Here is a 21,014-nt window from a genome sequence, read left to right on the forward strand (position 1 = left end):
AGACTTGGATTCAGAACATGTAAAAAGTGACCCACCACTTCACAGAGCAGACACTGTGTGATTCGTCAGGTCTAAGTGCGGTCATGTGACACTGGAACGCCGCAGCACAGCGACTGGTGAGTATTTCACTGCATTCATTACCCATATACATATCTTTGCAACCTAAGGAAGAAATGTAAAAAAAAAAAATAATCACCTTTTAAAGTAAAATCGGATAAACTGTCACTTCTGCTTGTGCTTATTTCTGACCACTGTTAAAATAGATATCTAGTTTAAGGGTTTTTCGAAAGCTAAGAAGACCCCATGGTTGGAAATGCTTGACTTTTACTCGAGTGCCGCCTGCACACTGTGGCATGTTGAATGAACATATCCTGCTGAGTGCCCCGTCGCATGCATCCTAGAAGCTTAACATGTCGAGGAAGCCAGAGAAACACTAAAGGTACCATCACACTAAGCAACGTCGCAGCGATATAGCCAGCGATCTGTGACGTTGCAGCGTCCTAGGTAGCGATATCGCTGTATTTGACACGCAGCAGCGATCTGGATCCCGCTGTGAAATTGCTGGTCGCTGCTAGAAGGTCTGAACTTTATTTGGTCGCTAGGTCGCCGTGTATCGCCGTGTTTGACAGCAAAAGCAATGATACCAGCGATATTTTACACTGGTAACCAGGGTAAACATCGGGTTACTAAGCGCAGGGCCGCGCTTAGTAACCCGATGTTTACCCTGGTTACCAGCGTAAAATGTAAAAAAAACAAACAGTACATACTTACATGCGTCCCCCGGCGTCCGCTTCCCACACTGACTGAGCGCAGTAAAGTGAAAGTGAAAGCACAGCACAGCGGTGACGTCACCGCTGTGCCCTGCTACTGCCGGCGCTCAGTCATTGCAGGAAGCGGACGCCGGGGGACGCATGTAAGTATGTACTGTTTGTTTTTTTTACATTTTACGCTGGTAACCAGGGTAAACATCGGGTTACTAAGCGCGGCCCTGCGCTTAGCAACCCGATGTTTACCCTGGTTACCCGGGGACCTCGGCATCGTTGGTCGCTGGAGAGCGGTCTGTGTGACAGCTCTCCAGCGACCAAACAGCGACGCTGCAGCGATCGGCATCGCTGTCGCTATCGCTGCAGCGTCGCTTAGTGTGACGGTACCTTTACGGGCGTTACATGGATGTCTGCTGCTGACAAGGGTTAATAAATAAGCGCAGCTCATAAATTGTTTTCTGTCCCTTACTAGATAGCAGTCCAAAAGGGGACTATTTTTTTTCTTACATGTATTATTACAAGATATAATGCATATTATATTTTTTGAGGATTACTAAACATCTAATAATCTGGTAACACATATTCTATGCAGCTGTTATACCTAACAGATTTCCCTCCAGTAGCAGAATTGACATATGCTCGTAATAGCGTGTGGTATTTTATTATCTTTTATAACTTTGTTTTCATCATTGAACTGTAGTAAAACAATCTAAAGTAAGAACAACCAATATTTTATTGTACACAATGACTTAGAATGAAGGACAAGTGTTGATGCTGACTGCCCCGTTGACAAAGGATGCTTTACTGAAGCTCACTGGTCTCTTGTCTATCACAAAGTTGCGGATACAGCCAGTGAAGGAATTTCTTGGGGTCACACTTGGTGCAAGCAAAGGATCTAAAAATGTGGGATAAAATAGAGTAATATCAGGAACTATCCATGGTGAACATAAAGTGAGACTTTATGTGAACATGTATACCTGGTACACCTCCAACAAATATAGGCTCTTTCAGATTGACTAGCTTTCTATTCAGGGGGCCGACAACATGGTTTATCTCTGAATCCACATCCAGTTGCACCACATTTCCATCCCTGATAACTGTAAGAATACATGTGGAGATTAGTAATTATTTCAAATTATTATAAATTATATATATATATATATATATATATATATATATATATATATATATATAATATTATAGTACATTTTTATGATTTTTTTTTAAATGTCATTTTTCTGCAAGCAGAAAATCTGAATGAAAGACACATTATATAATAGATATCAGTCATATGGGATTACACACCCCTAACCCTCACATAACCTGATATCAAGCTTATGTATTTCATAGAAGCTGCTATTTGGGGTTCCAACTCAGTTGAATACTTTACACATCAACCTATCCCTTTATCTACATGCACTACAGTGTTCGCCACCATTGAGGAGGTAAACTAGGATTATGTTCATGCCATTGTTGGGTGTGGGAGCGACATATACGAGATGAAACCTTCTCATCCTAAAATCTTGCTGCTGTATACTACTATGTGGGCTGTGCTATATACTACTGTGTGGACTCTGCTGTATACTACTGTGTGGGCTGTGCTGTATACTACTATGGGCTGTGCTATATACTACTATGTGGGCTGTGCTGTATACTACTATGTGGGCTGTGCTATATACTACTATGTGGGCTGTGCTATATACTACTATGTGGGCTGTGCTATATACTACTATGTGCGCTGTGCTGTATACTACTTTGTGGGCTGTGCTATATACTACTATGTGGGCTGTGCTGTATACTACTGCATGGGCTGTGCTATATACTACTATGTGGGCTGTGCTGTATACTACTATGTGGGCTGTGCTATATACTACTATGTGGGCTCTGCTGTATACTACTGTGTGGGCTGTGCTATATACTACTATGTGGGCTGTGCTATATACTACTATGTGGGCTGTGCTGTATACTACTGTGTGGGCAGTGCTGTATACTACTATGTGGGCTGTGCTATATATTACTATGTGGACAGTGCTATATACTACTGTGTGGGCAGTGCTATATACTACTATGTGGGCTCTGCTGTATACTACTATGTGGGCAGTGCTATATACTACTGTGGGCTCTGCTGTATACTACTATGTGGGCTGTGCTATATACTACTATGTGGGCAGTGCTGTATACTACTATGTGGGCAGTGCTGTATACTACTGTGTGGGCTGTGCTATATACTACTGTGTGGGCTCTGCTGTAGTCTACTGTGTGGGCTCTGCTGTAGTCTACTGTGTGGGCTCTGCTGTATACTACTATGTGGGCTGTGCTATATACTACTATGTGGGCTGTGCTATATACTACTATGTGGGCTGTGCTATATACTACTATGTGGGCTGTGCTGTATACTACTGTGTGGGCAGTGCTGTATACTACTATGTGGGCTGTGCTATATACTACTATGTGGGCTGTGCTATATACTACTATGTGGGCTGTGCTATATACTACTATGTGGGCTGTGCTGTATACTACTATGTGGGCTGTGCTATATACTATGTGGGCTGTGCTATATACTACTATGTGGGCTGTGCTATATACTACTATGTGGGCTCTGCTGTATACTACTATGTGGGCCATGCTGTATACTACTGTGTGGGCTGTGTTATCTGCTATGCGGGTTGTGCTATATACTATGGGGGGTATATTATATTCTTTGGGGGAGGCCGTGTTATATTCTATGTGGCTGTTATATACTATTGTGGGGTATATTATATTCTATGGGGGAGGCTGTGTTATGTACTGTGGGAGGCTGCATTATATTTTATGGGGCTACATTATATATTATGGGGAGGTGGGCTGTATTATATTCTATGGGGTGGCTGCATTATACTCTGGGGTGGCTGCATTATATTCTGTAGGGTGGTGGCTGCATTATACTATATGTGGGCTGCATTATACTGTATTGAGGACTATGGGGAATGCGTTATACTATATGAAGAACTAATGGGTGCATTATACTCTGGGAAGTGAATTGTACTACATGGATGCATTATACTATATGGAGCACTATGAGGAGTGTATTATGCTATATGGAGGACTATGAGGAGTGTATTATGCTATATGGAGGACTGAGAACCCTGGAGAAATGATGATCAAAAGGCCATGTTACGTTTAAAAAGTCACAAAGTTTATTAAGAGCTAAAATGACAGGCATATGACCATAGTGCACATAAAGGGGCAAAGATATACCCCCTAACTACCATCACCCATACAGGTGCACAGTCACAGGATTATGGCAATCAAATACAAAATATATATTTATTTATTACCAGGGTATACCCAGGGGTGAATACGGATAATGGCCAAAATAACTGCACATCACTAAGGCAATACTATCACCCCTTGAAAAAGGAGACCGAATCGCGCGTCGGGGCGCACGTGGCACCACAGGTATTGGCGATACCTCCACCGCACCATCCATAGGTATTTACCGGGCAAATTGCAATATATTATGGTGCTCTCCAGCTTAGCTGGATACCGAGTGTGGGGTAAAATGTAATATATCCAGCGTTTATCCGGGGTGATAGTATTGCCTTAGTGATGTGCAGTTATTTTGGCCATTATCCGTATTCACCCCTGGGTATACCCTGGTAATAAATAAATATATATTTTGTATTTGATTGCCATAATCCTGTGACTGTGCACCTGTATGGGTGATGGTAGTTAGGGGGTATATCTTTGCCCCTTTATGTGCACTATGGTCATATGCCTGTCATTTTAGCTCTTAATAAACTTTGTGACTTTTTAAACGTAACATGGCCTTTTGATCATCATTTCTCCAGGGTTCTATGTGATAGTTGGTGATAGGCTTTGAGTCCTATTATTAGTAACATGGTATAGTGCTATATTATATACTCATTATTTAAACTTGGGTTGTTATTTTTACCATGTTGTTTTGTTATATTCATCTCTATATATGGAGGACTGAGCAGTGTATTTTAATATATGGAGTACTATAGGGAGTGTATTATACTATATGGAGGACTGTGGTGCACATTATAATATATGAAGGACTATGGGGTGTATTTTACAAAACAAGTAAAATGCTGCATATTCAGATTGTTTTTGCTGGAACAAAAATCATTGTTCTCAGCAGCACATAGCAAGTGTAAACTGTAGATGTGCTGCTGATAATATGATACTGTATGGTTAGTGATCGTTCTGTCCCATCATTATTCCTCAGCTGGTGGAAAGAGGCCGGGAAACAAGCGTTGACTTCAGTATTGTTGATCAAACTCATTTAGCGGCCTGAACTCAGCGCTTTTAAATACAACCAAAATGTTTTTGTGTGATGTGCAATATGTTAGCATTTAGGGCCCATTTTAAACTTTGCCTAGGCGTAGGGCCCCACCTTGCCTAAAACCGGCCCTGCCTTCAAGTGTACAAAGATATTATACAGTCACCATGTGACAAGTGGGCCTGTGTAACTTCAAATGCCAGGGCAGAATTTTAGTCCCAGTCCGGCCCTGGAGGGAAGAATGGATTCAATAAAATTTCAATAAATTATTGATGCAAACATAACACCATCTGTAAAAAAGCTGAAGTTGAAAAGAGGATGGCTTCTGCAAATGGATAATGATCCTAAACACAGATCAAAATCCACAATAGACTACGTCAAAAGGCGCTTGCTGAAGATTTTAGAATGGCCCTCCTAGTCCCTTGATCTGATCATTGAAAATCTGTGGCTCAACCTCAAAATAGCAGTGCATGCAAGATGACCCAGGAATCGAAAAGAACTGGAAGAATTTACCAAGGGAGAATGGATGGAAATCCTTCAAAGAAGAATTGAAAGACTCCTTGCTGGCTACAAAAAGCACTTACAAGTTGTGATACTTTCAAAAGGGGGTGCTACTAGGTACTACCCAAGCAAAGTGTTCAAAATTTTGCATCAACCCATTTTCCTTTTTGTAATTTTTCAAATGTAAAAGATGAAAATATATATATTTTTCCCCTAAAATAGAAAGGAAATGTGTCACCTTTAACTTTAGGCCTTTTAGAGATCATTTCATCTTCAACTTGTTTAACTGTTCACGATAACTTTTACATGCCACTGTATATTGATAATGCACACTTAAATTATAGTAATGATGATATTTTATAGAAAAGCTATGTTTACATATTAAATGTGTAAATTGAAAAGTGCTTGTAAAATCGAGTTACATTGCATTCTCAAGAATGGAGTGTTTTTTTAATATTTTGTACTGCTTATAGCCTAGATTACCAACCAATTCTGGAGTGCTTACAAACTCTTTTCTATAGAGCTTGTAAGCACTGCTATGCAGCTGGCTGGATCTGCTTTCAGCATTGGAAAGAGCCTTGTTTGGGTTAATGATGCCAATGGTCCAAACAGTCAATTAGGAACGGACTGCCTACCGGCAAGCAGGAAGCTGGAAGTGTGGGATAAAAATGTGACATTTTACAAACCTGCAATTCTGTGCCACTGTCCATCACACAGACTCTGCTTCGGAACAACATGTGTGGAGAACTCTTTATTGCTAAACTTCACTTTGACTACAACCTATGATGAAATATAAGTAATAAAATATATTATTTGAGCTGTAAAATTTGATATAGCAAGCAGCTTTCCGTTGTGTTATATTTCAATACCTGTCCATCCTTCATGTGCAGGTTTAGGTATTCTCCATGTGTATTTTGGATGTGGAATAAAATCCCAGAGTTGCTCCTTGGACGAACTTCGACTACAAATTCGAATTTTACACTGTTATCGAAGGATTCCGCTAGAAAACAAAAAATACATTACAGTGAGTGAGTGTCATGATCTGCTTAGTTTGTGGGATTAGGTAGTTCAGAGGTTAATCTGGATGGCCTCACTCTGCGACTCTGGGAGGCTTCTTATAGCCTCATTGTGGGGTCATTCCTCGTTGCTTATACTTTGACCCTTGGCCGAGTGTATGTGACCCTGTTGTGCCTTTGCCTGTGCTACTTTATGCTTGTCTGGCTCTGATCTGGTTCTGTCCCCGTTAAGAGTTCTGCTCACCCCTCATGTACTGCGCTGCTATATCTGTATATGACTCCTTGCCCACGTTCTGACTGTTCTTTACTCGCCCCTCCTGTACCGCGCTGCCCTCTCTGTGTATGACCCCTATTTGTCCGACCCGAGTTCCCCTATCCTCTACTCCAGGGTCCCTGTAGCATCCTGCACTCACCTCCAGCAGCAGAACGCTAAGCCCCGTCCCCTGTGGTCACATAATCGCCATTCCTTCTGCTTCCGGCTACCCTCAGTGTCCCCTCTCACCATGCTGCTCAGGTCCCGTCTGCCTGAGCTTTGCCTGCAGCATCTGACCCCGGGCTCTCACTCAGTGTGGGTGCGTCACCCTGCTCAGCCGTGGCAGTTTGCCGGTGCTGACAGGATCTTGATAGTGAGCATATGTACGTTATTCCCCTTTGGGTGACAAGCTATTTCAGTCAGCGTAGCAAAAAAAAACATGACATCAAAATTCAACCTCCGCTAGTATCAAAATGCCTCATGCAAACAGATGATTGACACCGATCTTATGGGAACCCGGGTGCTCACCAGAAAGTCCGTACATCAAAGTCCATAAAAAGAGAAAAAGGTCTCATTCACTGTCCCTTTAAAAGTCCTGTATTTCATATCCTTAAAACATGGAGGCGGCTGAATAATGTGGACATCACTAATAAATACTAATTGTTCGTCTTTTGAATTTTCTTTTTTTGGTTCTGCTAAATGTGAATCACTAATGAGGGCAAACGCGTTGAAATATGTCTGCAAATGCAGTGTCTGATTTGGCTTCGTAAGTCAAGTGGCAAGGCTATATTGACTTTTAGGATTGCTACTTCTAGTAGTTGCCAGTAGCCTCCAACTCTTCCTCTCTGAAGAGACTATTTGCACATCATTCGCAAGTGTAATATATGTCACAGTATCTGTTTCCAATGGTAGAGCAACTTCTAGTCACTCTACAATGACTAGTCACGCTATGCTCTGTCGGAAGAAGGTTTTTTTTATGATGTTTTCTGCTGCTTTTTTTTAGGGTTTTTTTTTTGCAGTTCTGATGTCCATGTTAAACTGCCTATGGTGGGATCATATGTCAGTACAGGCTGGTGTGCTTTGCTGCATTGACTCACATCATCATGTTAAGGAGAACCTGTTACCAGTTTTGTCCTGTGTCAAATAAAACTATGATCTTTATCAGAGTCGGTGCTGTAGTCCATCAATGGTTATATGACCCCCTGACTCCCCCTGTGTACCATCAAAAAAACTTTTGAAGTTCTTCTGCACTGTATGTTAATCCTGTCGGTCTGGTCCGATGGGCATAGTTTCTGCAGTCTCCATCCCTCCTCCCAGCTTCTCTATCCCTCCTCCCGGCTACTGATAGTGGTCCTTTGCCCCTATCATGGGCAGAGCCGAAAACATAAGTGTGCATTCGCCGTTATGATTTACAGCAGCCAGGAGGAGGGATGGAGACTGCAGAAACCACGCCCATCAGACCAGACCGACAGGATTAACATACAGTATGGGAGAACTTCTAAAGGTTTTTTGGGTGGTATACCGGGGGCTATATACCATTGATGGACTGCAGCACAGGAACTGATTAAGGACATAATTTTAGTTGACATAGGACAAAACTGGTGACAGGTTCCGTTTAAAGAAATGCTTTTGTAAAAACAGACCAGGCAGGGCCTAAATGCTGTAGAACAATGTTTCAATTCATCAGGTCATTACCTAAAATTACATATCCTCCTTCTGCAGAAATATAGGTTCCGGATTCCATAGGGCCTTCAAAACAAGGGGTCACACTAAATGTCTGAGATGGAGCAGGTGCAGAGTGCCCATTCAGCTGCAGATCTCCAAGGCAGCCATTGAAACTGTACACTGAATCAATCTAAAGGAAGAATCAAACATATGCAATTATTTGCAGCTCTAAGCATATAAATTAATACATTTAAACTAATATCATATCAATCAAAATATTTCCCCCCAAAGTTCCATATACTTTTCATTAAAAGCATTTTATGTTTAATTTTTTTTGTTTCTATTATTGTAATAAAAACTGTCAAGCACCATTTTATATTATAAACTAGAAAAATATAGGAAAATAAATACAAATTCTCCCATTGCCTACCTGATTTTACACCATTTTTATACTCTAGGTGTCTGCAGATTAACCTCTTTACCCCAAAGTTTGTTTTCACATTCCTGACCAGGGCATTTTTTTCTGACCACTGTCAATTTATGAGGTAATACATCAGGGATGCTCCAACATATCCAAGTGATTTGAAAAATATTTTTTTTTGTTAGGAAGTTAGAGGGCTTAAACGTTGATCAGCAATTTCTCCCCCAAAAATTAAAAAAACATTTATGTTAGGGACCACATTACATTTGATGTGACTTTGAAGGGCCTATAAAACAGAAAATATCCCAAAGTGACACTATTCTAAAAGCTACACCCCTCAAAGTCCTAAAAAACAGATTCAAGAAGTTTATTAATCCTTTAGGTGCTTCAGAGGAATTAATGCAATGTGGAAGGAAAAAAATTATTTTATTTTTTTCACAAAAATTTTACTTTAGGCCCAATGTTGTTATTTTTATAAGGTTATCAGGAGAAAATGGACCCCAAAAATTGCTGTGCAATTTCTCCTGAGTACTGAGTCCTGAGTAGGGGAAAACTACGGTTTGGGCGCATGACAGGACTAAGAAAGACAGGAGCACCATTTTACTTTTTGGATGCAAAATTGGCTGGAATCGAGAGCAGATGCCATGTCACGTTTGGAGAGCCACTGATGTTCCTAAACAGTGGAAACCCCCCACAAATTACCCTTTCAGGAAACTAGACTCCCCACAGAATTTATCTAGACGTGTGTCGAGCACCTTGAAACCCCAGGTGCTTCAAAGAAATTTATAACATTGAGCCATGAAAATAAAAAAACAAAATCAATTTTTTTCCACAAGAATGTTCTTCTGGACCCAATTTTTTATTTTCACAAAGGTAACAGAAGATAATGGACCCCAATAATTATTGTGCAGTTTCCCCTGAGTATGCCGATACCCCATATGTGGTGAAAAAACTACTGTTTGGGCACATGGCAGGGCTCAGAAGGGATGTAGTAACTGTTTGGCATGCAGACTTTGATGGAATGGTCTGCATGCACCATGTTGTATTTCGAAAGCCCCCTAATGTGCCTCTACAGTGAAAATCCCCACAAGTGACCTCATTTTAGATACTACACCCCTCAAGGAATTTATCTAGAGGCATAGCTATATTAATGATTATAATGCTTTTGGTTTAACTGGTATATGAATTTATAATGTGGTGATATACAGCTGCTTCTCACAAAATTAGAATATCATCAAAAAGTTAATTTATTTCAGTTGTTCAATACAAAAAGTGAAACTCATATATTATATAGAGTCAGTACAAACAGAGTGATCTATTTTAAGTGTTTATTTCTGTTAATGTTGATGATTATGGCTTACAACCAATGAAAACCCAAAAGTCATTATCTCAGTAAATTACAATACTTTATAACACCAGCTTGAAAAATGATTTTAAAATCCGAAATGTTGGTCTACTGAAATGTATGTTCAGTCAATGCATGGTCAGGACTCCTTTTGCATCAATTACTGCATCAATGCGATGTGGCATGGAGGCGATCAGCCTGTGACACTGCTGAGGTGTTATGAAAGCCCAGATTACTTTGATAGCTGCCTTCAGCTCTTCTGCATTGTTGGGTCTGGTGTCTCTTATCGTCCTCTTGACAATACCCCATAGATCCTCTATGGGGTTAAGGTCTAGCATTAGTCCTTTTGGCATTGTGGACACGTGCTAAGTCCTGCTGGAGAATGAAAATTCCATCTCCAAAAAGCTTGTCAGCAGAGGGAAGCATGAAGTGCTTTAAAATTTCCTGGTTGATGGCTGCGCTGACTTTGGTCTTGATAAAACACAGTGGACCTACACCAGCAGATGACATGGCTCCCCAAGCCATCACGGTTTGTAGAAACTTCACACTAGAGCTCAAGCAGCTTGGATTGTGTGCCTCTCCACTCTTCCTCCAGACTCTGGGTCCTTGATTTCCAAATGAAATGCAAAATTTACTTTCACCTGAAAACAACACCTTGGACCACTGAGCAACAGTCCAGTTCTTTTTCTCCTTGGCCCAGGTAAGACGCTTCTGGCATTGTCTATTGCTCATGAGTTGTTTGACACAGTGATGGAGATGGAAATTTAATTCTCCAACAGGACTTGGCACTTGTCCACATTGCCAAAAACCGTGCAGCAAAGGGGTTGGGTGTGTCAGTCCTGGTTTAAAAACTGCAGAGCAGGTGGCTCTGCAAAGCTTCAGCCTGTGTGAAGTAACACAGAGCCAAGTGGAGCCAAAAGGCCTGGCACCCCTCAGCGTGACAGCGGTGCAGTCGCTCACGTCAACCGGTCTCTGATATGGACTGTATTGTTTCCTGGCTGCGATACGGAGGATACCTTTTGTTTTCCATTTGTGTGTATGCTGAACATTAAAGAGACTTTGCTTTGAACTTTCCTGTGGTCACTGCCTGTCTGTCACACTGCACCAACCCTGCTGCACTACAGCCTTGATGACTACCTCCTAAAAGTGAAGGAAAGTCCCCATATTGCCTGCAAATCGAAATGGCACAAAAGCATTGTACAAAACCATCTGTACAATGTGCATGGACAGCTCTTTGTGGCATACTTTAACTTTTTGCATGGCACTGTATGGTTTGAGGATCTGATCTGAGAGATCTACACCCTTCATGAACTTATCACAGTCCAGGATACAATCTGGCTTTGGGACTTCTGTTGTAATACATCAGACAATGACAAGGGAGCTGTTGTCATGGTGTACGGTGGTCAACATAAGGACATCTCTTGTTCTTATATTTGATCACCAGCATGTTGTCGCTGCATTGGGCTCTGCTGTCGCCCTTTCTCAGCAGTTGCCTAATTAGTGCCTTAGGGGAGGCATCTCTGGTTTTTTTGCATGGTGCCGCATGCAATTGTACCTTTGTCAGAGAGGCTGGAGTCACACTACGGTATAACATAGCCAAGTGCTAGGCGATAAAACATCACCTAGCACTCGTCCCAGTGTTATACTATGGGGCAGCTCACATCTGCTATTATTTTATAATGCCGATTCTGCATGAGAGAACAATCACAGCATGATGCGATCGGCAGCGAGACTCAACTCACTCGCACCCATACAAGTCTGTGGGTGCATGTGAAACATCAGACTGCACTCAGATGTCGTCTTAGTGCAGTCCGATATACACCGAGTCAGGCCATGGATGAGATGAAGAAATTACTTTCTCCTTCTCCTCCTCATCTGTCTTGTGATTCTTATAAGAGAGAAGATCGGAGCACAGTGGCATGAAACTCAGCTCACCTCACAGCAGAGCAGGAGCCGAAGGTCATTAGCATATCGCATCCAATGCTCTCGTATCGAATGGTAGATACTGGTGTGATTCCAGCCTAAACGTTATCTACGTAGAGGTGATAACCCTTATCTAGCAGTGGGTGCAGCAATTCCCACACAATTTTCCCACTTACCTTCAGGACGGGGGCATTCAGCGAGGTCAATCTGGGTGTCCTTCCATTCGTAGACCCTAAATCTATGGGTGTACCCTCAAGTACTCTCACACAGCTTGAGCTTGTACAGTTCAATTCCACACCTGGCCCTCTTATTGGGCAGGTAGTCAGAATTTTATCCTTCCTTTGAAATTAACCAGAAATTCATCTATACATATGTTCCTTTGGGGGTTGTATGCCTCAGTAAATTTTCTGCTGAAGTGATTAATTAATGGACGAATTTTATATAGACGATAATAGTTAGGATCGTCTCAGGGAGGACACTGCGCATTATCACTATAATGCAAAAATGTTTTGATCTCTCCAAATCATGTCCCAGTCATGGCCATACAGAATACTGCTCTGCTGTAGAGAATATCAGTACTCCAGTATTGCCGAAGCTCTGGTTTCCTGACTATGCCAATATGCAGCACAATGCCCCCAAATGTCATCATTTCTGCTGCATTTACAGGGGTCCATCTGGCATATGATGATGTGGGATTTGGGGTAAAAAATTGATGGGCAAACAAATTTGTCTGGACTACCATAAGATTTATTATTTCCTTGCTGAAAAAAAAATTGAAAAAGTCAATTTTAGTGAGGCCCGTAGCATCAAATTGGATTCCTGAGCAGGCCATGAAATCTGTAATAACAGGCTGATATTTTGGGGGGGCTGGAGTCCATATGGGATCAATTACTGTAGGGGTTGCCTGGGTCTAGGAGTGCCTTGCTGAGTGTCTCTCCTCAGTAGATGAGGAGGAGGAAGAGAAATAGAGGAATGTGGGATCTTCCTCACTGATTTGGAGGCAAGGAAAGCTTATGCCTCTTCTGGTGAATAGCGTCTTCTTGACCAATGGACGATTTTTATTTTATTCTTCAAAACACTGGGCATGTGTGTGTAAGTGGTGCTTTTACACGTGTATTGTGTGGGGCTTGTGTAAAGGGTACCATTTATTATACAAAGTAGAGATAAAAAACGTGTAGAGAAAAAAAGGAAACAGGAAAAATGTAGAAGAAACACTTAGAAGAAAAAACTGAAAATGAAAAGAAAAATCAGCCTATTTAAAAAAAAGAGTTTGATTAAAATATTGACGTTCACTACACTAATGCCCTACCTATAAAGTTATTCTGCGCTAATTATTATTTTTTTGTAAAAAAAATACGGACGTCACTACCACTGTGCCGTGCTCTTCCCTAATGCACTAGCTATAAAGTTAACTGGTGCTAACTATTCTTTTTTTTTTTCTTCTTGCAAATGAAAAATGGATGTCACTAACACTTAGACATACGCTCGGCTAATGCACTTGCTATAATTTTACCTGGCGCTATCTATTCTTTTTTTCTAGCAAAAGAAAAACGGACGTCACTAACACTGCGATGTACGCTCCCCTAATACCTGTCACTAACTTCTTTTTTTGCAAAAGAAAAAATGCTACCTTCCTACCTATAAAGCTCCTCTGTACTAACTATTTTTTTTCCTAAAAGAAAATTGGATGTCACTTACATTGTGACATCCGATACTCTACCTATATCTAAAAAAAAGTCCCCATTGCGCAGACTCTCATCAGCAGCGATACTAATCAGAATGTTGCAGCCATGGGAAGAACACGAATGCTTAGCGCAGGATGCTGTGCACACGGAAAATGCTCAAAACAAGTGCGCCAAAAATACAATTGGGCTTGGGGATGAGTGGATAGGGGTATGCGGGGGAGCTGGAACAGAGATTTGGGAACTGCTGCTGTGATCACAGATTGATTAGTCAATCACACCAATTACCAATGTGGGGGTGTTGGCTACTTCACTTTGCTGAAACACACTTCCCGCAGTCCCGTACTTATATGGCGCATGTTGTCAACAGGTTAATTATGTAATCCTATATGTACATAAATGTTCCCTTGATCTAATTTTATCAGAAGATTTAAGATAAGAAAAATTTCTACTTTATGGACACTACTTTATGACAGGACAGATAATGAACTCTTTGATCAGGCAATAAGAGTAATAAAATCAAAATAAAGAAAGCTAAAAGAAAGAAAGCTCTCTCTGTAATAAGACCCCCATAAGAAGAAAGTTATCACCTATACTCCAGACAGTTGATAACTGCTAGATCGGTGTCTGTACCATTGCTGGGAACCCCACCTATCAACACAACTGGGGACTTGTGTCTAGTGTTCGCCCCTGGCTGCAAGATTGTGGACAGGATGAGTTGAATTGAGCAGCTGGTCAAGCAAGGCACTGCCACTGCATGCAAAGTCCTATGATGCTCAAAATATGATGATAATGATGGTTATCACTGCCTAATGCTCGTCTTCATCAGTCTTGTAGACTTAAATGGAGTGGCAATACACATGGATGCCAGCTGCTTTATTAAAATCTTCAAGGATAGGTTTCTGAAGCCAAGCCAAGGACCCACATTGATCTAAGGGCTATGATATCTTGCTTAGACCATTATATTTCATTAAGAGTGGATGTTGAGTGTACCTGTACATTCTTCATAGCTTTCTCAGGAGCTACACCTCCTACGTAAAGTGGTGCCTTGACATTCCAAACAGCATGATCTACAGGAAGTCTTTCTTCAATCACTCGTAGACCATCGATTACTAGTTTACCCTTATTCATCTCACGGATGCATATTACCTAGTAGAAATAGAGAGTTTACTAGTAAGATTAACATACATCAAAACTGCATTTTTAGTAAGTTGATCTTGTGCATATCACCTATCCTGTGGATAGAAGATAAGGTGTTTGGCCACAGCTCCTTTAAGTAAATGTCATATAACAATGGCTTTCTACTCCTTCTTCCATATAGTGTAATATTTTCTTTTATTGTATAATACTTATTACTTCATTTGATTCTGCTATTCCAATTTCATATGAAACTCTGAATTGTAGGTTATCCTCCTTCACCAACTCGACTCTTAGTACTTCCAGTCATTTCATCATTTAGAAGTCTCCTTCTAGTTGTTGATGCAATACACTTAGGCTATACAGCTCTGGTAAAAATTAAGAGACGACCACATCATAACCCTGTCATGGGCAGCCCAATCTCCAGACCTGAACCCCATTGAAAACCTCTGGAATGTAATCAAGAGGATGACGGATAGTCACAAGGAATCAAACAAAGAAAAACTGCTTAAATATTTGCTCCAGGAGCAGTGTGAAAGACTGGTGGAAAGCATGCCAAGACGCATGAAAGCTGTGATTAAAAATCATGGGTATTCCACAAAATATTGATTTCAGAACTCTTCCTGAGTTAAAACATTAATATTGTTGTTGCTAAATGATTATGAACTTGTTTTCTTTGCATTATTTGAGGTCTTAAAGCGCTGTTTTTTTTAATTTGACCATTTCTCCTTTTTAGAAAAAAAATGCAAAATGTATTGTTTGGAAATTCGGAGACATGTTGTCAGAAATTTACAGAATAAAAGAACAATTTACATTTTACTCAAAAATATACCTATAAAGAGAAAAATCTGACAAACTGAACATTTTGCAGTGGTCTCTTAATTTTTGCCAGAGCTGTATATAGACTTTTCAAGTGATTATAACTTACAGTGTGCCACATGCCATCATTGTATTTCTCTTGGCTCCTAATTGACAGCTTTTGTACGCCAACATTAAACTTAAAATGTAGTTGACCATTTGCGAGGAAAAGAGTTATAAAGTTGTCTTCATCCTCATCTGAGACATAGAAGATCATTCCATGGGTAGATTGTGTCCGAAAGCGGAAAGATAATTCAGACCTGTTAGAAATATAAAATAAGAATGTATTGATCCCCATGATCTTACACGCCAATGTCTCCTATATATCAACTCAACATATATAATGGCTCATACAGTATGTGACATATACTTATAAAGTATACAGTATGACCCTACACAGTAGAAATAGAAAGCATTGAGTACATTACATAACATTCCAGTGTGATGCTCAATTTAAGGCAACGTTCACACTCTCAGTATTTGGTCAGTATTTCACATCAGTATTTATGAACCAAGACCAGCAGTGGAACAATCAGAGGAAAAATATAATAGAAACACGTCACCACTTCTGTATTTTTGGCCCACTTCTGGTTTTGGCTTACAAATACTGGTGTGAAATACTGACTGTGTGAACGTAGCCTTACTGTCATGCTTTTCCAAATTCCTGTGGGCTTGTTCACATATTGTGTTCTTGTTGTGCTTTTGCATCGCAAAGTGAAAAAATCTTTTTCGGAAAAAATCTTATTTCTTCCTTGCCGACTTGAACCTTTTCATATGTGTTTGTGTAGAGTTTTCACACATTGAAATCAATTGATAAAAAAAGGCAGTAAAAATACATAAAAAACGCTTACTAATGCGAACGTATTTTACACAGCCTTTTCCTGCCAATGCAATAAACGTGTGCCTATGTGAAATCAATGATGATCTGATCTAATTGATAAGGAAGTCAACTTGTTCGACACAAGTGTGGTGGTCTAATGTGGAATAAAAACTCACTTTTGAATGAATTGTTTAGGAATATGATTGAATTCATGGTGACTGTTAGCTGTTCCACCATACAGATACGTATTTCTGACTGCCCTTGGTCCACTGGTTGATGAACATTGAGCCATAACTTCAGGTTGCTCCTCTGTTTTTATGTTCTTAGTACCCACAATGCCTTGTGGAGGATCTGCTTTAAGTTTCCCATTCTATGATCATGTAAGAAAAAAGTGTTGAAAGTTAATATATTTGTGAAAAATGAGTAACAACTTTACTGACAGCCCATACACTTTTACCAATTGGTCAATTTGTAAAGCTTTGAAGGCTAGAAGACATCTGCGTCCTCTACAGCGGTGACCAGTAGGACATTATCTCATCAAACTGATCCGTGATTGATGTGTTTGAGGCAATCGTGTGATGCTCTTGCTACTCACATAGACCTATTTATGAAGGAATCTGACAGGATCTAAACATTTACTGAGAGATATATAATTTTACAGTGATTACTATGGGCTTTAAAAAAATGTGCAAATGTCTTACTACTGTTGTTGCCCACAATCTGATAGATAATTCTATCCGGATAATTGGGCAGTGTAATATTGCCTATAACTAGATATGGATTTAAAACACAAACTAAGAGTTGGCTCACACAAGCGTAGAAAAAAATCATTCAGAGTGTCAGCCAGAAAAAAATGGGATGATTGTTTTCTCAATTGTCATCCATGTACAGTCTGTTTTTTTTTAACAACAGCAGCTATTAACCCCTTTCTGACATCGGGCGTAATATTACACCGATGTCGGACACCCTCCCTTTGATGTGGACTCCGGTGGTGAGCCCACATCTTTTCTGGCACATGTCAGCTGTTTTGAACAGCTGACTTATGCTGCTGACAGCCCCTGGAGGAATCGAGGCATTGCGATCCTCCCGCGGCTGTTAATCTGTTAAAGGGAACCTGTCACCCCCCAAAATGGAAGTTGAGCTAAGCCCACCAGCATCAGGGGCTTACCTACAGCATTCTGTAATGCTGTAGATAAGTCCACGATGTATCCTTAAAGATGAGAAAAAGAGGTTAGATTATACTCACCCAGGGGTGGTCCCGCTGTGGTCCGGTCCGATGGGTGTCGCGGTCCAGTCCGGGGCTTCCCATCTTCATAGGATGACGTCCTCTTCTTGTCTTCACGCTGCGGCTCCGGGCACAGGCGTACTTTGTCTGCCCTGTTGAGGGCAGAGCAAAGTACTGCAGTGTGCAGGCGCCGGGCCTTTCTGACCTTTCTCGGCACCTGCTCACTGCAGTACTTTGCTCTGCCCTCAAAGGGGCAGACAAAGTACGCCTGCAAAGGACCCGCAGCGTGAAGACAAGAAGAGGATGTCATCGTAAGAAGATGGGAGGCCCCGGACCGCGATGCCTATCGGACCGCCCGCCCAGGTGAGTATAATCTAACCTCTTTTTCTCATCTTTCAGGTTACATCGGAGGCTTATCTACAGCATTCCAGAATGCTGTAGATAAGCCCCTGATGCCGGTGGGCTTAGCTCAACTTCCATTTTGGGGGTGAAAGGTTCCCTTTAAATACCGCTGTCAAACTCTGACAGCAGCATTTAACACGCGCTTCTGGCAAGCGCGCCGGAGTCACGTGATCACGGGTCACTGATGGGTTGGCATGAGAACCCGGGGTCTCCTGCAAACCTCTATGGTTATCATTGACGGATTGCTATGGGCGTCGCCCAGTGGTCGGCGCTCATAGCAATTGAGTAATTCTGCTACATACATGCGATCTGATCATCTCCTGTATGTAGCAGAGGCGATTGGGTTATGGCAGCTTCAAGTCTCCCATGAAGGTTATTGAAGCATGCCAAAAGTATAAAATAATGTTTTTATAAATATAAAAAAATGAAAAATATATAAAAGTTCAAATCAACCCCCTTTTGCCCCATTCAAAATAAAAAAAAAAATCAAACATATACATATTTAGCATCGCTGCATTCAGAATCGCCCGATCTATCAATTAAAAAAAAGGATTAACCTGATCGCTAAATGACGTAGAGAGAAAAAAAAAACGAGAACGCCAGAATTAGGGTTTTTTGGTCGCTGCGACATTGCATTAAAATGCAATAACGGGCGATCAAAAGATCGTATCTGCACCAAAATGGTATCATTAAAAACAACACCTCGGCGTGCAAAAAATAAGCCGTCACCCAACTCCAGATCATGAAAAATAGATCACGAAAAATAGAAATGCTACGGGTATTGGAAATTGGCGCAATCTTTTTTTTTTTTTCTTTTTTGTAACAAAGTTTGGGAATTTTTTTCACCACTTAGATAAAAAAGAACCTAGACATTTTTGGTGTCTATGAACTCACTATAACTTGGAGAATCAGAATGACAGGCCAGTTTTAGCATTTAGTGAACATAGTAAAAAAAGCAAAACAAAAAACAACTGTGGGATTGCACTTTTTTTGCAATTTCACCGCACTTGGAATTTTTTTTTTCAGTACACGATATGTTAAAACCAATGGTGTCATTCAAAAGTACAGTTCGTCCTGCAAAAAACAAGCCCTCACATGGCAATATTGACTGAAAAATAAAAAATGTTATGGCTCTACGAAGAAGGGGAGCAAAAAACGAAAACGCAATAACGAAAATACCTCCTGTTATAAAGGGGTCAATCATTTACAAAAACATTTACAGTTTCCTATGTTACAGAATTGAAATGTATCTATAAAAATCGGATGCCATACTGTGGCTCCATATGGCATCCGATATTTTTCCCGCACCCATAGACTTTAATGAGTGAGTCTCAACCAATTTATGAAAGAAACTAGTTCATGCTGCAAGATTTTTCACAGGGAGATTCAGGTAGTGAAAAGCATCGTTCATCTGCACTATCTCATAGAATAACATTGGTTTGAATGCAATCGAAAGCACTCGGACCGAAAATACAGTCATGTGAACGATCTCAAATAGTGAGTTACTGTCCAATCAATTCCTTTCTGACAAAGGATCTGTGGTCCCCATGGTCTTTGTTTAGAATACTAATACAGTGACCAACCAGTGACCATGGTAGCCAATCACTAGCCACAGCAGAACTGTATAACTAATTTTCAGTCAATCTGGTTATTCCTGTGCAGTGTTTGGCAAAGTGTATATTTCCATATATATTACATGTATTCTATGTATAGTACATTTGTAGTACTACTTACTCTATGCTTTTGTTTTCCTTTAGCTTTTGAAGAGTTTTTGCCACGTTTATGGGTCAGAGCAATGGGTGGTGCCTCAATCGGACAGCCATATAAAGATACCTGCACCTTTTCTGTATATTTCTGAAAGTCTTCAACTTCCACATCTCTGTCAATTCTATGAAATTACAAATATTATTACAACACACAATATGCATAACATTACTGCCTTAGTTTAACTGTTGACTCAATTTAAAAATCAGAAACCTCATTATTAATTAAATAATCTGAAAACAGCTACCTTGCCGTACAGTTAGCTAATGCCATCACATAATACATATACTGTACTGTTGTGAATTTGCTTTTTGCTCCCTCTAGTGGTTACTAGTTTTTTGACTCTGGTTTTTCTGTCATTCCTTTTATCCGCACCTGGGTCGTTAGTTAGGGGTGTTGCTATATAAGCTCCCTGGACCTTCAGTTCAATGCCTGGCAACGTAGTTATCAGAGCTAGTCTGCTGTGCTCTTGTCTACTGATCCTGGTTCCAGTTATATCAGCTAAGTCTGCCTTTTGCTTTTTGCTATTTGTTTTGGTTTTGTATTTTTGTCCAGCTTGTTCCAAATCTATATCCTGACCTTTGCTGGAAGCTCTGGGGGGGCTGGTGTTCTCCCCCCGGACCGTTAGACGGTTCGGGGGTTCTTGAATTTCCAGTGTGGATTTTGATAGGGTTTTTGTTGACCATATGTTACCTTTCTTTATTCTGCTATCAGTAAGCGGGCCTCTCTGTGCTAAACCTGGTTCATTTCTGTGTTTGTCATTTCCTCTTACCTCACCGTCATTATTTGTGGGGGGCTTCTATCCAGCTTTGGGGTCCCCTTCTCTGGAGGCAAGAAAGGTCTTTGTTTTCCTCTACTAGGGGTAGCTAGATTCTCCGGCTGGCGCGTGTCATCTAGAATCAACGTAGGAATGATCCCCGGCTACTTCTAGTGTTGGCGTTAGGAGTAGATAT

At 40.8% G+C, this 21,014-nt stretch overlaps 1 protein-coding gene across 1 annotated transcript in view; it reads right to left on the reverse strand.

The window, feature by feature from the left end:
- Positions 1–1,479: 1,479 nt before the first annotated feature.
- The window catches only part of LAMA4 (laminin subunit alpha 4), a 214,530-nt gene continuing 194,995 nt past the window's right edge, over positions 1,480–21,014 (reverse strand). Inside the window, exons 32-40 of the mRNA XM_077289489.1 lie at positions 20,032–20,185; positions 16,847–17,040; positions 15,921–16,110; positions 14,849–15,004; positions 8,515–8,674; positions 6,420–6,550; positions 6,237–6,330; positions 1,742–1,861; positions 1,480–1,659 (exon numbers count right to left, since the gene is read on the reverse strand). Of these exons, the coding sequence (XP_077145604.1) occupies positions 1,514–1,659; positions 1,742–1,861; positions 6,237–6,330; positions 6,420–6,550; positions 8,515–8,674; positions 14,849–15,004; positions 15,921–16,110; positions 16,847–17,040; positions 20,032–20,185 (1,345 nt within the window). The 3' untranslated portion in view covers positions 1,480–1,513. The remainder of the gene's footprint in view (positions 1,660–1,741; positions 1,862–6,236; positions 6,331–6,419; positions 6,551–8,514; positions 8,675–14,848; positions 15,005–15,920; positions 16,111–16,846; positions 17,041–20,031; positions 20,186–21,014) is intronic.

The sequence above is a fragment of the Ranitomeya variabilis genome, chromosome 2, assembly GCF_051348905.1.
Source record: "Ranitomeya variabilis isolate aRanVar5 chromosome 2, aRanVar5.hap1, whole genome shotgun sequence".
Taxonomy (NCBI): domain Eukaryota; kingdom Metazoa; phylum Chordata; class Amphibia; order Anura; family Dendrobatidae; genus Ranitomeya; species Ranitomeya variabilis.